At 37.5% G+C, this 15,936-nt stretch overlaps 3 protein-coding genes across 5 annotated transcripts; 1 reads left to right on the forward strand and 2 right to left on the reverse strand.

Moving 5' to 3' along the window:
- The first annotated feature begins 344 nt into the window (after positions 1 to 344).
- LOC140765314 (E3 ubiquitin-protein ligase SIRP1) lies at positions 345 to 2,287 on the forward strand. 2 transcript variants are annotated; one of them, XM_073104338.1, is made up of 2 exons: positions 345 to 503; positions 1,109 to 2,287. In XM_073104338.1, the coding sequence occupies exon 2, from the start codon at positions 1,144 to 1,146 to the stop codon at positions 2,170 to 2,172; it is 1,029 nt and encodes a 342-aa protein (XP_072960439.1). In that variant the 5' UTR covers positions 345 to 503; positions 1,109 to 1,143; the 3' UTR covers positions 2,173 to 2,287. The 2 variants fall into 2 exon arrangements, with proteins under 2 accessions (XP_072960439.1, XP_072960438.1); XM_073104337.1 differs by lacking the exon at positions 345 to 503 and adding an exon at positions 518 to 824.
- A 1,071-nt stretch (positions 2,288 to 3,358) lies between these two features.
- LOC140765312 (pyruvate kinase, cytosolic isozyme-like) lies at positions 3,359 to 5,397 on the reverse strand. Its single transcript, XM_073104330.1, has 3 exons — positions 5,072 to 5,397; positions 4,386 to 4,847; positions 3,359 to 4,308 (listed from the first exon to the last, which is right to left on the reverse strand). The coding sequence occupies exons 1-3, from the start codon at positions 5,297 to 5,299 to the stop codon at positions 3,496 to 3,498; spliced, it is 1,503 nt and encodes a 500-aa protein (XP_072960431.1). The 5' UTR covers positions 5,300 to 5,397; the 3' UTR covers positions 3,359 to 3,495.
- Positions 5,398 to 6,685: 1,288 nt separating this feature from the next.
- Positions 6,686 to 15,033, reverse strand: LOC140765311 (glucosidase 2 subunit beta). 2 transcript variants are annotated; one of them, XM_073104328.1, is made up of 18 exons: positions 14,825 to 15,033; positions 14,619 to 14,732; positions 14,326 to 14,421; positions 13,443 to 13,682; positions 13,032 to 13,210; positions 11,938 to 12,015; positions 11,768 to 11,830; positions 11,575 to 11,667; positions 11,399 to 11,464; positions 10,608 to 10,929; positions 10,371 to 10,460; positions 10,198 to 10,299; positions 8,387 to 8,444; positions 8,244 to 8,312; positions 7,457 to 7,544; positions 7,319 to 7,380; positions 7,184 to 7,235; positions 6,686 to 7,106 (listed from the first exon to the last, which is right to left on the reverse strand). In XM_073104328.1, the coding sequence occupies exons 1-18, from the start codon at positions 14,931 to 14,933 to the stop codon at positions 7,044 to 7,046; spliced, it is 1,944 nt and encodes a 647-aa protein (XP_072960429.1). In that variant the 5' UTR covers positions 14,934 to 15,033; the 3' UTR covers positions 6,686 to 7,043. The 2 variants fall into 2 exon arrangements, with proteins under 2 accessions (XP_072960429.1, XP_072960428.1); XM_073104327.1 differs by having other exon boundaries at positions 11,372 to 11,464.
- Positions 15,034 to 15,936: the final 903 nt, after the last annotated feature.

The raw sequence follows: 15,936 nt of genomic DNA on the forward strand, positions 1-15,936 counted from the left end.
ATCTACGCGATTGCTGGATTTAGAATTGGTTTGTATGAAATTCTTACCCGACAACATCTGGGTGGATATCTAGGGGCATGATCAATAGTGTGGTCATCAGCCATCACACGTAGGAAACTTCCAGAATCCTTGCAGTATATCTCTTCAAATTTTGTAACATGGACAAAAGCTTTGGTAAATCTGACCCAAGATTCTATTAACGAACTCAGTTATTTTTATTTGCTGTTTAAAAGAAGAAAATAAAAAGATAAAAAACAAAGGACTTTGGTTAATTTAGAGGAGAAGGGGAGGTATCTCTCTCTGGTAGGCAAGAAAGCGAATTACCACCATCAACCACTATTCATAAAAAGCAAAGCGAAGCTTAAAATTAGAAACAAAGCCACAGCAAGTAAGAAGTCAAAAATACCATGTGAAATAAATAAAGACGTATTAAATTCTCACAGTTTGGTTTTATTCTTTTCTCCTTCACCTTCCATTACCATTTCAAGATTTCAACTCGTAAGGTGAGTTTTCTGAACAAGTCTAACATTAAATGCGTTGGTTTTAGAATGCGATTGCGTGTCTAATCCGTCTTCCATGGGATCTTCTCCACATTAAATTGTTCACCGTTCTTCTAGATTCTTCTAAACCGGGCTCTTCTGGGTATATTTATCTCCCAGCTTGTCTGTATTTGGTTTCATAAAATCATAAAAGATCTTGTAGCATTCTGGTGAGATAAGAGAGAAAATTTTGATTTTTAGAAGAGATTTCGAAAGTTTGGTTGTGGTTCGAGGGATCTATTCTTTGGGTTCAGCAGCTTCTCAAAAGAATCCAACTGTTTGCTGGTAAAATTTTTCTCCTGTTCTCTTCTTCATCAGTGCCTTTATTCAATTCCTTGGTTTTGTGGGCATTCTTTGTTTCTGGTGTAGGATTGATCTCTCTTAAGGAAAAAAAAGAAGGAATTTTTAAGCTCTTGTCATGTAGATTTCAACAAAACTCTTATTGATCACCCAATCTTTGTTCACATTTTGATAGCAATGGATGTTGTCTTACCTTTGGAAATTTGGCCTATTGAGTTGAGATTTCATCTTATTCTAAATTCTTCTGTCTCCCTTTTTTGTGATGATAGCTGAATAGTAGGTCAAAAGAAAAAAGAGCAGGAAGATGGATGAATCCTTAGCTGCAAGGTATTGGTGCCATATGTGCTCACAGATGGTGTCCCCAGCGATGGAAGTGGAGATCAAATGCCCTCATTGTGACAGTGGCTTTGTGGAAGAAATGGGTGGTAGAGGTGATATAGATGCCACTGATCTGGGATCCGGTCGAGCCCTCTCTTTATGGGCTCCGATCCTACTCGGTATGATGGGGGGCTCATCACGACGGCGGAGGTCTCATAGGGAAGAGGAAGAAGAAGACCAGGAGCAAGACCGTGATTTGGAAACAATTCTTCGCAGGAGGAGGAGGAGGAGCTCAGCCATTCTTCAATTGCTGCATGCACTGCGCGAGGGGAATAGATTACTGGACACTGAAAATTCTGAGAGCGAGACCGAGCACGAGAGGGAGAGGGAGAGGGATCATGTAATTCTAATTAATTCTTTCAACCAAGCTATACTTCTCCAAGGATCCTTTGATGGCAACCAGAGTCAAAACCAAGATTCAAATTCTGGCTCTGGCATTGCACTAGGGGACTACTTCCTTGGGTCTGGTCTCGATCTGCTACTGCAGCATTTGGCGGAGAATGATCCAAACCGACAAGGAACACCGCCAGCTAAGAAAGAGGCAGTGGATGCAATGCCTACTGTAAAGATCAATGAGGCTACAAGCTGCTCAGTTTGTTTGGAAGATTTTGTAATCGGCGAAGAGGCTAGGGAGATGCCCTGTAAGCATAAATTCCATAGCTCATGTATATTACCATGGCTGGAGTTGCATAGTTCATGCCCAGTTTGTAGATTTCAGATGCCTGCAGATGAATCAAAGGGTTCAAATGGAGTTGGTAGTGGCAATAGAATGGAAGGTGCTGGAGATAATAGTAATGGAAATAGTGAAGGAAATGGAAGGCGATTCTGGGTGCCTGTGCCATGGCCTTTTAATGGGTTGTTCTCCTTGTCTGGTTCTCTAAGCAATGGCAACTCTTCTTCAACACAGCCATCTTCATCTCCTTCTGGAAGTAACTCTCAACCTAATGACAATTGAAGATATATGTTCACCTGTCATTGTTCTGCTGCTGCTTCGAGTTTCATGTCAATGATATGTACATAATGTTTCGTTTTCTTAACTTGGGTCCTGAAAAGAATAAGTTTGAAGTTTCTGTGCCATTTCTTTTATGCTCTACCATTTTTCCCTGAAGAGTTTAATTAACTAACACCAGTCTAGAGAAGCAAACACACACACACACACACACAAACACACACACACACACACACACACACACACACACACACACACACACACACAGGGGTGGAGAAATTATTTGATAGTTGCATGTTCAAAGGTAACCTGTAAAACATTGTGTTCTATTGTCTCCAATGACTGTTTTTTGATTGATGACTTACTCCTATTCAGTTTCTTTGATACACAAAGGTTCTCTGAGTGTGTCATGATTAATGAATGAAAACTACAACAAAAGCAAACTACTAACAGTTGTTTTAGTTCATGTTCCTTTATCATACTAGTACAAGGAAACTTCTTTGATTCAGTTTGGTGATTATTCATGGCCTCGTGCAACTTGGTTGATTAATCTACTTAAAGAATAGCATGATTTTGTTCAGGTATCTATTTAAATGTCAAGAGTGATTGATAAAGGTAGTGTACATTATTTCTGTTCAGCCATTCTTGCTGCCTCTTAGAACTTAAAGGTAGTGCTTCTATGCTACCAGGGTAAAATCGCTGTCACAAGATGGTAAAAGAATTGGGGGGTCTAGCTTCTAAAACAAGTGACTTTCTCATCAAAATCAAAGTGATTTACGAGAGTTATGCTTATATGATATGATCAAAGCATCCAAGAATGAACAACTACTGCAGTTACATGCACGTTGGATAACTTCAAGGAATTTATTCTTATGCAGAGGTTTCTGTAATACTATATCAAGTGCCTCAACTTTGCCCTTTTCCTAGTTTCAAGTAACTATTTCCCATTTGATGATGCAGTAATATTGTATTTGACGTTAAAGGTTTATTTTCATAGGGACAACCAATCTAGTCTCTAGATAGCTCAGAACGCAGAAAATTTAGACCCAGAAGCCAGAGTCAAACTAACATCGAAAACCAGCAGCAGAGTAACAATCTCGTAAAGTGGCAGTACAGAATTAGCAGCACAACTTCTGAATAAATCAATTCAATACAGACGTGCCAAAGTTACGAGCACAACAAAAATATGCTATAGCCAAATCCAAAGACAATATTTTATTCTCAATTACCATTGAGCAACCTTGAGAGATAAAAAAAAGAAGAAGAAGCAAAGTAATGAATAGCCTAGCAAGTTGTCCTTGCAAAAATTCTGTTCTCTATCAGCAGTTATCACTTGACTTCTAAGATCTTGATAACAGAAGCAATTGCAATGCGATGCAATGCTACAACAGTTTCTCCTGATTTGCAAAGCCCCATTGCCTTTGCTTGCTCTATTGCAAACTCGAGGGCTTCGTCGGTGGCCTCTGTATCAGAAGCCTTGGCAGTCGCGGCGCTCAGCATTGGAATCAGTCCTCTAACAATAAGACTATGCCTTGCAGGAGCCTCATCACTGCAAGTCCAATCAACGAAATCTGTCTTTAACTCAGGAACCACTACTGATACTATTGGCATCTCAGGCCGGTATTTAGCCACTAGCTTTGCAGTGCTTCCTCCCCTGGTCAAGACCAATATGAGCGACGCTTTTGCTGAGTTGGCGGTCCGGACTGCTGACGAAGCAAGGCTCTCCAATGGGCTCATAGGAACCGGTGCTGCAGCCATAATTCCCTTAAAAACAGCTCCATAATCGACGTACGATTCTGCTTGCATGCAAATCCTAGCCATGGTCTGCACTGCTAGTTCTGGGTAGGCACCTGCAGCTGTTTCCCCGCTGAGCATGACGCAATCAGTGCCATCCAGGACTGCGTTAGCAACATCAGTTGCTTCCGCTCGGGTTGGGCGAGGAGACTTGATCATGGATTCCAACATCTGGGTTGCTGTCACGACGGGCTTTCCTTGTATGTTGCACTTAAAAATCATCACTTTTTGAGCATAAAAGATCTTCTCGATTGGAATTTCCATTCCCAGATCTCCTCTTGCCACCATGAAAGCATCTGAATTTGCAAGTATATCATCGAAGTTAGCTACTCCCTCTTGATTCTCAACCTGCGAGTCAAATCTATGACTAAGGTGATTGAATGATAGCAAAAGACGTGATAAGAGGGGCAAAGAGAGGAACTAACCTTGGACATTAACATTATAGACTTGGCATGCTCTCCAAGAACCTTTCTAACCTCAACGAGGTCTGACCCTTTGCGTACGAAGGATAAAGCGATCATGTCAATCTTGTTAGGAATTCCCCACTGCAGGATATCCTCCTTGTCCTTCTCTGTAAGTGTAGGGAGATCCACGATGACTCCCGGGAGATTCACATTCTTCCTCTCACCAAGTAGAGCAGAGTTCTCACAACGACAGCCAACTAGGCCTTTTTCCTTGTCACAGGAAAGCACCGTGAGCGTGATAGTCCCATCAGCACATAGTATGACGCTACCTGGATTTAGATCCTCAGCTAACTTTTTATAGCTCATGGATATCGTATTTTCGTCACCCTTAATACTGTAATCTGTGGAGATAGTAATCTCTTGACCCTTTTTAAGCTGAATAGGCTTGCTATCTTGCAAAAACCCGGTGCGGATCTCTGGGCCCTGCAAATATTCAGCACGGTAAACGTTGCATCCGACATCAAGAATGGCATTCCATAAGTACAAGGAAAGCACAATATTAGTTGAACATTTTAGTATAAAGTTAGTAACAATTAGTAGATAAAATCAAAATCGAGGTGCAAACGAAAGGACAGAGGAATGGTAAAATCTTGTGATGAAGGACTAAAATGAAAGAAAAGGGTTATTAAATGATCAAAAGGAAGCACCTTAGTATCCAACATGACGGCGCAGAGGATCCCAGTGTTTTCCATTGCGGCCCGGAGGTTGTCTAGGGTTTCCTGGTGGTAAGCGTGCGATCCATGCGAAAAATTGAATCTCGCCACGTTCATCCCCGCCCTCAGAAGCTTCTCGGTCATCTCCACCGACCTCGACGCCGGCCCCAGCGTGCACACGATCTTGGTCTTCGGCCTTCTCCTTCCTTCCTCCATCGTCATTATAACTAACTTGGGTTCAAAATAAAGTAACGATGAAAGAGTTGTAGCTTGAGATGCAGAAGGCTTAGAGGAGGAACAGAGGAATGGCGTCGAGAGAGAAGGCGGTCGATCTATTGTAAGAAATTTCACAAGCCCGCGACCGCTATAATAAAGGCTGTTTTTGTTATGATGTTCCACCGGAGAAACTTAAGTATTATGGTGTGTTTCATCCACGTGATAATAAAAGAGTGTGTCGATCAATAAAGGGCCAGGATCCTATGCCTCCACGATTGCACGAATCCTACAAACAGATTTTCATACACGGGCAGGTCGGACGACATTTATGCAACCGTCAGTCTCTGCCCACATTGGTTGGAATTGTATTGGTGGATTATTTGTGACAAACTTACCAAGTGCCTGCCACGATCTCTTATATCAAATGGCTAATAATAACACTTAATTTCCTCACAAATTTCTTTTTCCTCATCTTTTCGATAAAAAATTTACCAACATTTAAACTTTAGACAATATTTTTTTTTTCAAAAAAAAAAAATATATATATATATTAAACCATTATTTGAAAGATATAATATAAGCACTAATAAATGCAAGTAATTAAAGCAGCTCAAAGGGAGAGGTTAATGGTTGTACCCACAGCATTCTTCCTCTTTCTTTCCCTCCAAGGCAACCTCTCCCATAGCTTCATAGAAACCTTGGGTTGGTTTGTTTGTTTGTGTATCATAACTTTTGTACCTTGGGATTCCAAACTAACACATTAAAAGGTTTCTAGTATTGTCGACATGATGCTTGGTTAAAGGAAGGGGGCGTTCATACGATGGAGTTAATTCCAAGAATAGTTTGGCAGAGTATAGTGGAAGGATGTGGACTCCATTAGCACGTAGACATAGGTGGTGAAGCACAAATGTTCAAAGAAGCATCGTTAATTCCGAGTTTAAAACACCAAGCTCGGTTTCCCAGTTGATACAACGTGGTACAAAGTTTTATACAAGTCCTTGAAAGGCACTTGGCCTAATATAAGAAGTCAACTCCAACGTTCTAAATTCCCTGCTTACAGAAACATATAGATACGAGATTCAAGATAAGTTTACCTTCTCAATAAAGATGAGTAGCGGTGAAAGTGGCGTTAGCTCTTCCATCTGGATTGCCACACCCTAAAGATAATATCTTTTTAAAAGTTAAATAGTAATCGATAAATATAATAATATTAGATATAACATAAACCAGTATTATGATATGTTACTGTTTAATTACAATACTAATATAAAAGAGACTTATTGCTTATAATAGCAGATGCTTTCAAACCAGACTAACATACTTGACCAACTCACATAACCATAATTTCAAGAAACTTTAGCATAAACGTGTTGTGCGCACATTTAGCAAGCATTAAATGATAAAGAATTTAATAGAAGACCTCGGAAAAGGCCGTATCGTTACCAAGATTGATGGCAAAACATCAATGTGAACCTCAATAGATAAGAATAAAAATGTTCACTCGTGGTCATCTCGCTAGCATTCCTGCTGCAGGGGGTGAAGATTACATCATCGGCAAGAAGTGAACTCAAAAAATTGTGAATATCGGGAGGTCACTTCATGACACCCAATAATGTCCAACCACTAAAAAGCAGCTAATTCAAGCTTATCTAGTTTCTAAAATTTCTTTTCTCGTGATCTTCCTAGGCCAAAAGAGTGAGTCTAGCAACCAGTTCCACAGAATGCTTTCGACTAATCAAACAAGATGTCTTTAGAGCTCATCATGAGTTGAGGGTTGCCTATTGTTCAGTTCATCCAGCTTCCTCTGCAGTTCCTGTTGGTTTACCAGAATTTACTATTACAATTCAACTCCAAGACAAGTAGATATATCACTGTAGCGCAGGAAAGTACCTTTAGTTTTTCTTCTTGACATAACAACGGTGTTGACAATATAGCAACATATCTGTCACATGTGATGTGAAAATGAGATCAAAGAAAATTATACATGAAAAAAGGCTAAAGCAAGAGAGAAACATATGCACATACTCGCATCTGCTTGGTTCATCGACATCAGTCAGCTCATTTTTCAACCCACATCTCAGCCTAACCTGTACAAGAAAGTAAAACATTGAAAAACACCATCGCAAAGTCAATTCAAGCTCGTTAAGGAATTATAGCTGGTACCTTCAGACTTCTATCAGGACCATTCCAGCACTTATCTCCACTAGAAAATTCCATTACTCGGTAAGACTCCTCAAATTTGTCCCAGCGCCTAGCAAAAGGAAATGTTGATAAGTCTCATGATGATAGGTAAATGATATAAACTTCAACGTTTTTGAAAGTATGGTTCACCGACTCTAGTTACATGATATTTTGCTAAAGCAGATAACACTGTTTTGGGAGGTGCTTCATCAATTTTCTCCTTACCCTTTATTTCTGAAGAATCTACAACTGCAATTATATTATGACAAATTGGCTAGATTCTAAATCCTCAAATTAGTGATGGGTGATGACTAATGATATTATGGAAGAAAGACAATTCCAGTGGGTTGGTAATTTGTCTAGTCATGTGAGAAGTCTTGAAGGAACACCTAAAAGAGAAAGTTAAGGGTACCATCTAAGCAACTAAATCCCTTCTGCTTGTGCTGACCTAAATATATATGCATGTTTCAGTGAGACACTTTTACAAAGATAAATTTACTTGACATACATCAAGAAAAAAAAATTAAAGAAAGATAACATTTACATATATGGATTTTAGTTATTGTTTCATTTCATCATGAAAATCATGGATAAGCTACTCTCTGTTCAAGATTTCTGGTCAAATAACTCAAAACTTAGCCTGCAGACTGATAATCTTTTAAAAGACAACGAGAACTACATATTACCACACAAGGGCATTGATCAAGCCCTTACCAGGGGGCTGATTGCTTATATCAGCTTCTTTCTAATGGAAAAAAGCAGAACTTACCCCAATTGGGTTGAACTATGGCCTTCAACCTGTGAAGCTTTTTTAAATGGACAGACCTTGTAAACATACCTAGTAACAAGAAATGGAAATGTCATGAAATCAATCAAGATAACCACAAACGTTGTGTATTACAGAATACATACTTTCCCTCCTTGTTCTCAAAGCAATGGTCATAAAAGGAGTAGAACTCTTTCTCCTTTCCTAATAAGAGAAAAATACTGTTTCAGTGGTTTATCATTCAAACAAAGTGCAGCAGTCTCAATATAAGCAATTAAAGACATCTAAAATAATCATTTTCAGTATGGTTTTATGTTTCTCTTGCTGTGGCAGGATTTGACCACAATAAGAATCCAGGGGATATCCTTTCAGCAAACACATTACACGAATTGACATATGTTTATGTTGTATTAACACAATCCTCTTACAATAGCCCACAATAACACAGGAAACTTTCTTCTTTCCTAAGATACAAAAAATATAACAATATACCAAAACAGTAAGTTACAAACTGTATTCTAGTTAAATCTACTAAGCTGCATTTACATAATGGTGTGAAGAAACTAGTGCAACCTCGATGGCATTTAGTTAGGAAACAGATGAATACCTTAGTCATCAAAACTTTAGCATGTCCAAAATTCCAAATACATAGGGCCTTATTTGCTTTAAGTTTAGGGACCCTTTCCCTGATTTAGTTCAGTAATCAAATATATTTTTATTTTTTTCATATATAATCAAATATACTCTCTAAAAAATTAAGATTAAGAAATAAAACTAACTAATCAAGTTCGGAACTTAGCCTCAAACCAAATAAGACCTAAAATAATAGGTCCAATCATGAAATATTAAAAGGAATTGATTTTCCATTAATATCAAATAGTCAGATATATGGTCAAAGTCTTTCATCTCCTCTAATACACTTTATAAAAGGTTTATCCATTTGATTTTTCATAGCTTGTCATTGTATGTCATTGGCAACAATTTGCTACAGTGATTTATTTGGCTTTCTGGCACCATGCTAATATCATAGCTTTTCTTCATATCACAGGATTCTCATGCATCTAAGACCATTTATAGTCTAATTTCTGTTTGCTAGCATGATCCTAACAATAGACAGCTGGGTATATCATCTAATCAACAGGATTTATGGTCAAGCCAGTATCTTGCCAACATTTTTCTTCAGTAGTATACTGAACAAATTCTTAGAAGCTTGACATGGCCAGCTGATCTAAAAATCTGCTAATTACTTGAATGAAACCTTTTATAGTCAGTGCAATTCTTCATACATGTCCTCTTATAATGTGGTGAGCATTAAAACAATGTACGGATCAATTTCCATATCTCAGTTTCTCAGGTTAAATTTCTGGTAAGAAACTATATAGAAAAGTTTATGTTGCATATAGAGCTGCAAACATGTGTAGCATGAGTTACTATGAGATAAACAAAAATTGCAAAGATACGGATAACAACTAAACAAAAACAGAGAACTCTGTACAAAGTGATTGCATCTGATGCAGGAATTTGTAGAAAATAACATGATGGCAATCTAAAGATCAAAGAACTTGATCAATTCCACGAATAAACCATAACCAAACTTAGCTGGCAGAATTACCTTAAGGTTGATATACCATACAAGTGTAAATGAGATTCTAAATTATAGGCATTTTTTAAAATCCTTGCATATGTTGTGGAAGTGCATGTAAATTGACCTATGACTATAAGATAAAAAAAGGTGAATTCAAACAGACAAATAACTACATTCAGGTCTGATTGATCAAATCAAAATAAAGCTCTTAAGATATATTCTCTGGAGCCTTTTCAACTTCTGATATTGATAACTAACAAGGGCAGCGGCCCAGTACATTGATAAAATTCATATTGTCAAATTGACAAAACATGTGAATGGACTTATACAGGGCGTAAAAAGTTTATGACATTAGTTCCCATTCCTACTTACCAAAATCATGTTTTATCTTCTCTGTCAAACTGGAAATTCTTGATTGTATTTTGGACAACTTTGCACTGGAGTCATCATATTCCTTTCGAACACGCGAAGCCTCTAGGGAAATCGATACCTTACATTATTCCAATGGTCTGTCTTTCAAATGATATGCAACATTTAATAATTACCTGATAAATCCACTGGAGTCTTGAAAATGTTAAATGTTTGAAGGATATTTTGCACTTTTTGCTGAATCTTTTCCAGCCATGATAAGCCACCTGAAGCAAGAAAAGCAAGCAAAAACAAACAACGGGCTAGAGGTTAAGCTCCCTATTCAGACTTTGTTTCAAACATCTTGGTACTTTGAAGTATATCAGCTAAATCAGTTTGATGGTAAATAATTAACACTCATGGGAATATTAAACCTGAATCTTCACTTTTCACATCTTCATCAGTTTCATAGGGATCAGTAGGTCTAACATGATCTTCTCCATATCTGTCATCTGGTTCATCCTCAAAATCATCATCCTCATACTTGTTTGTGTCTTCATCAGTTTCTGAAGAAGTGTCATAATTTTCTTCCTCTGCACTTTCTGGAATATCCTGCTTAAGTCCATGTCCTGCCTCTTTTGCACTGTCATCTGCTTCATTTGTTATTGGTGCAGAACTTTCCCCTGTCCAGCGAGAAGCTACAAGACGACCGAGTTCTTCTCTTGATAAGCCCTCAGTACCAACAGGATTACCCTCCTACAATATCCCAAGATTTGACATTCAAAGCCAGAACTCAGATACTTTGTCATAAACTGGCATAAGTAAAACAAAAATTCTCAGTGTCATCAGTAATAAATGACCATATGGCCTACATATATAAAGTATATCAACATCAGCAAGGAAAATGAGAACATGAAGAGAGATGCTAAGCATAAATATGAATAAAATGCAAAGCAAGTTTAGCTGGCTTCTCTTTGTGAAATGTTTAACTCCAGTCATTGACTAAGATCAAAGGGTATACAGAACAAGTATGATTTACCTAATGAACTATGAGTATGCTCAAGCAGCCCAATACCAATCACTGGAAATTTTGTCATGCTTTAGCATTGTTAACACATGTAATCACAACAATGAAAAATAACTGCAACTTTTGATACCAGGAAAAGAACCATCAAGCAAGCAGTTCTTCCACTGATACCTGTTGTTCTTCATGTGCAATAGATACCTTCTCAGCTGCAACATTATCTCCACCATCAGCTTTGAGCATGCCGTCATCTTCTTCAACTACATGCTAACAGAAAAGGTCCAAAATACAAAGTTATGGTTGCTAGCTTTCGAAAAAAATGGAGTTCCTGCCTTCCTGGATTAGAGTACTCATACAGAAAAAAAAAAATATGCTACCTGGTGTGTATCAGTGGAAGTTGCCCCATCAATTAAGTCATTTTCTTCCTTTATAGGTTTTGTGAATTCATCCAGATCTTCAGCCAGTGGCTTCTATAAACCATTCCATTATATGAAAACATAATAAGAAATTGTAGAAATTATTGTGAATGAACAGGAAAGAAAGGTGATAGAACTCTGAATAAATGCCCACCTCAGTGGCAGTGCTCTCAGTTTCAGCATGGTAATCAGTTTCATCCTGATCTTCGGCCAGTGGCTTCCATAAACCATTCCATTATATGAAAACATAATAAGAAATTGTAGAAATTATTGTGAATGAACAAGAAAGAAAGGTAATATTAGGAACTCTGAATAGATGCCCACCTCAGTGGCAGTGCTCTCTATTTCAGCATGGTAATCAATTTCATCTTCAACTTCTGTTTTGTGTTCATTTTCCATTTCCTTTTATGATCATACAAAATTAGGATACAAGAGAATAATACAAGAAAATACATACATATTACAGTTCAGGAAAATTGCACAAATTTGATGGTCCACCTTGATGGTATCTTGATAGATATGAAAAGCAAATGGAAATCCGTTTTCAATTAGTTTCTCAGAGGCTTATCTACATGCTTTGATTGCTTTCTCATAAAATATGCTCCCTATAATTTTTTTCCTCCTTGTATAGGCTTGTAAATTTCCAATTTATGACTACTTGCTCACCTATCACTTTGCACCATAAACTTCTGGGCATAATTAAAACCAAGCTGAATAGTCAAAAATGAGCAGTAACAGGATGCGCTTGGAGATGGTCGATAAATCCAGAGGTTTTATAGTGTAGACTTAGAAGAGCTTTGGCATTGTTTGTCAAGTCAAACAGCTCCTTACAGAATAGTTTAGATGCATATGGTCTCATTACGCGGTATGCTTATACATTCTCTCACTGTAAAATTTCTGAAGCTATGCCATAAGATCAAAATTTACCCTTGTACTGCAAAGATCATGTTGCTGACTTACCAAAGGCAGACTATGATAAGTAGCAGTTTTTTAAGCTCAATAATTTCAGGCCATTAAACACTAACATGAGGTTGAGATTACGAGCCTTACTGCAGAGATGCATTTAAGACAAGTCACTTACTAGCATCTCTTACAATGCGATAGATTATAGACATTTCAAGAGAGGTGAGAGGACAGGTGCATTTATTATCTCATATACAGATCATGCCTTTGAGCATGAAGTAGACATAAGGGCTTTGTCGTGTGAATTTCTGTCCAAAGAGATTATTCCTAGGGTCATCAAGGAACAAATATGTCGGCGGCAAAGATAGTAAAAGTGCAAGAATTATTGTAAAGTATAACTTAGAATTGATTATAGTCAATGAAGAAGAATAACTATTTGGAAGGAAAAAAAAAACTAATGGTGTGAAAAAAGATAAACATGAGGACATTGGATAAGAATATATTGACCCGCTTACCTGGCTGTGGTCTTCTGACAATCTCTCATGGGTCTCACTAGTACTTCCAAGTTGAGAATCCTGGGTTACTTTCTTCTCTTCAATTGCCTGCCTTTCAGCCTCTTCTTTTAGCCTTTTTTCTTCCTTCTCTTTCTTTAACTGTTCTTCTTGCTCTGCCTTTTCTATTCGTTCTTTGTGCTCTAAATAGAAGTTCAAGGAAATAATTATTGCAATACAAGAAGCTCTTTTACTCTAGACATCTTTTAGAATTTTATCAATTTATTCATCTACAGTAAATTTGAGAGGTATGCAAAATGTGTAGTTCCAGTTCAGCACATCTGATGTTCCCATTGACTAACTTAATAGCCAAGAGAACTGTTAGAATAAAAAATGGAAACTCAAGTGACGGAATGAATAGCAGCAAGAGTGCACCTCTAAGTTGCTCAACAAGCCCTTTGAGTACTTTCTCATCATTCTTCAGTTTTGATAGCTCTTCTTCATCTTTAGAAAATGCCTGTTTTGCCTTTTCTATTTCCTGGTTCCGAATTACTACTCCATCTTGATAAGTTGCTATCTTCTTCTTCAATCTTTCCCTTGCAGCTTTCCCAGCCTCCCAGCATGTATTCTGGCAGTTTATCTTGCTGTCATACTCATCACTCCCATCACAGCAATCTGCACAACCACAGGACATGAATGAAGAGAAGTAGGATTTAATCATTTAGATAATACAGATGTGAAAACTTTTTAGACCAACAAGTTTTACACTGTAGAACAATCAAAAACTAGAAACTATTATGAGATGTAAATAAGACTACAAGAGTATCAACTTCTATCAATATCCTTTCGGACGAAACATTTTGCAATTTCTTAATCTGATCTTTATAGGATGAGCTATACTTCCTCATATTAAAAAGACCAGATGATTCACATTCAAGTTAGCAAATTGACTTGATACTTAATAGAAACATGTATTCAGAAAAACCGAGTAACAAGTAATAGTAACTTCCTCCTTTTCTGTTTTCCTTTTCTCTTGGGTGCCTATTTGACTTATTGCAAAATATTGAAGCCTATAACATCTACAATAGATAGTTAGGATCAAATTCCTCCTTTCTGTATTCCTTTATCTCTTACGTGCCTATTTGTCTCATTGCAACAAATTGAAGTCTACAACACTCACAATAGAAAGTTAGGATCAAAATTTGCTCATTCAAGAATTAAAATGTGTAGATCGTATAAGAGTAATGGTTCTCCTATTGGTTTGAAAGGACGCAATTAAGCAAACAAATAGAAAATGGCATCAAAGTTTTGTACTCACCGCATATACCATCATTCACTCTGGACGAGAAGATCGTCATTGGGACATGACCCACATTAAGGCAGTAGAATTTCCCTTCCGGGCATGCCGACGTCCCTGCAGAAACCGTAGACACAGTCAAGAAACCATCTTTTGCAGAAAAATCCGCTTTTAATCATCGGGCATCTCTTATTCTTGAACCCATTAGTAGATATCTCTTACAAAACCTCATCAACTAACCAAAATTCGCAAAACCCAACTCGTAAAAATAGCAAACATTGCTAAAAAATCAACTTTTGAGTAAAACTACCAACCCGGTTCATCGGTTCCATCCGGGCAGTCACAGAACTCATCGTTCAACTGTTCCCTGGTGAACTTTTTCGATCCGTCCTTGCATTTGATGACACTGGATTTGTAGTAACCCAAGTCTGCGGAACCATTGATCCCAAAGAAAATATATCTTAAAACAACTGTGCTTTTTTACAAAAGAAGAAAGGAGATCGAGAAGAGGTGGCTCTACCTTCAGGAGCAATCCCCAACGAATCACGAGGAGGTAAAGCGGCGATCCCAGAGATCCATACGATACAAAGGCATGGGATCAAGAGAAAAAACCAGAGGTGGGTTCTCATGGATCAGTTCTCTAGAGGATGTACAGCTCTTCGGTGGAATTATATGCCAATAAAGATCGTCCAAGAGAAGAGGGGAAATAGTCGAGCCCGGAGGAGGAACCAAGAAGGGATACTACTGGTAAGCTGCTTCCTTTTTATTAGTATTTATGGGCCGAAGTCGTCATTTAGGTCCAATTAAGCCCAAAATAAAAAAGAAAAGCCCTTGTCCGACTCATCTTTACTCAACTAAACCAAATCATGATCCAATTCAATGTCCCAAAGATTAGATACCAAGTTCATCAAGTTTCAAAAAAAATAAAAAAATTTGGGTGATTTTCGTATGTCACTGCGTAATTCCAAAGTGGCATATTTTATTCACATTAGAGAGAGGAAATCTAAATAGTAATTCTCTTGTTTATTTTATCATTTATGAGTTCGTCAACTAGATATAGACGAGTTAAATAGTCAACCCTCCTTTGCTAAGTAAAGAGGTCTTATAACAAATTAAATAATGAGATGAACAAGTGAGCCATCTCTTCTAATAACATAGTCATAGATGGATCCACTAAATCTAGCTAAAGCACTAAGTTGTTAAGTCTAAGTTTATACGTCACCGAACCATTGTTCTAAGTCACCGTACGTCAAATTACTAAACTAAGCCGAGCTATGTTACCTACAAAACATTTCTTCTATTTTTCTACATATAATCTCCTTGGTCAAAAATTGGGTGCACTAAGTTAAGAGAAGTTATGTTAGTTATTTCTTTTTCTTTTTTAAAAAAAAATGAAAAATATAGGAGTTCATTTGCGAATAGTAAACATGATTTTCTGCAATATGGGGATGACAATTTGCCCAAAAAAAAAAAAAAAATTGTGACAGACAGTCCAAATGCTACTGAAGTCACCAAAGGCACCACGATTGAACAACATCTTATCTCTATCAGTTGAGCTAATAAGTGGAAAGAGTTTGAGCTTACAAGCTCAAAGTTTTAGTTCTTTGTTATTATTCTTCAAGCAAATAAAAG

Source organism: Typha angustifolia, chromosome 8 (assembly GCF_048772165.1).
Source record: "Typha angustifolia cultivar Huaian chromosome 8, ASM4877216v1, whole genome shotgun sequence".
Taxonomy (NCBI): domain Eukaryota; kingdom Viridiplantae; phylum Streptophyta; class Magnoliopsida; order Poales; family Typhaceae; genus Typha; species Typha angustifolia.

What these genes read in the sequence shown, in the direction of transcription:
- LOC140765312 (XM_073104330.1), bottom strand. Translation starts at nt 5,299, where the DNA reads ATGACGATGGAGGAAGGAAGGAGAAGGCCGAAGACCAAGATCGTGTGC. An exon ending in CCGTCATGTTGGATACTAAG is followed by an intron (nt 4,848 to 5,071) that starts GTGCTTCCTTTT and finishes GAATATTTGCAG; the next exon opens with GGCCCAGAGATCCGCACCGG. An exon ending in CTATAATGTTAATGTCCAAG is followed by an intron (nt 4,309 to 4,385) that starts GTTAGTTCCTCT and finishes TTTGACTCGCAG; the next exon opens with GTTGAGAATCAAGAGGGAGT.
- LOC140765314 (XM_073104338.1), top strand. Translation starts at nt 1,144, where the DNA reads ATGGATGAATCCTTAGCTGCAAGGTATTGGTGCCATATGTGCTCACAG.
- LOC140765311 (XM_073104327.1), bottom strand. Translation starts at nt 14,933, where the DNA reads ATGAGAACCCACCTCTGGTTTTTTCTCTTGATCCCATGCCTTTGTATC. An exon ending in TGTCAGAAGACCACAGCCAG is followed by an intron (nt 12,016 to 13,031) that starts GTAAGCGGGTCA and finishes TGATCATAAAAG; the next exon opens with GAAATGGAAAATGAACACAA. An exon ending in TAGAGAGCACTGCCACTGAG is followed by an intron (nt 11,831 to 11,937) that starts GTGGGCATCTAT and finishes GGTTTATGGAAG; the next exon opens with CCACTGGCCGAAGATCAGGA.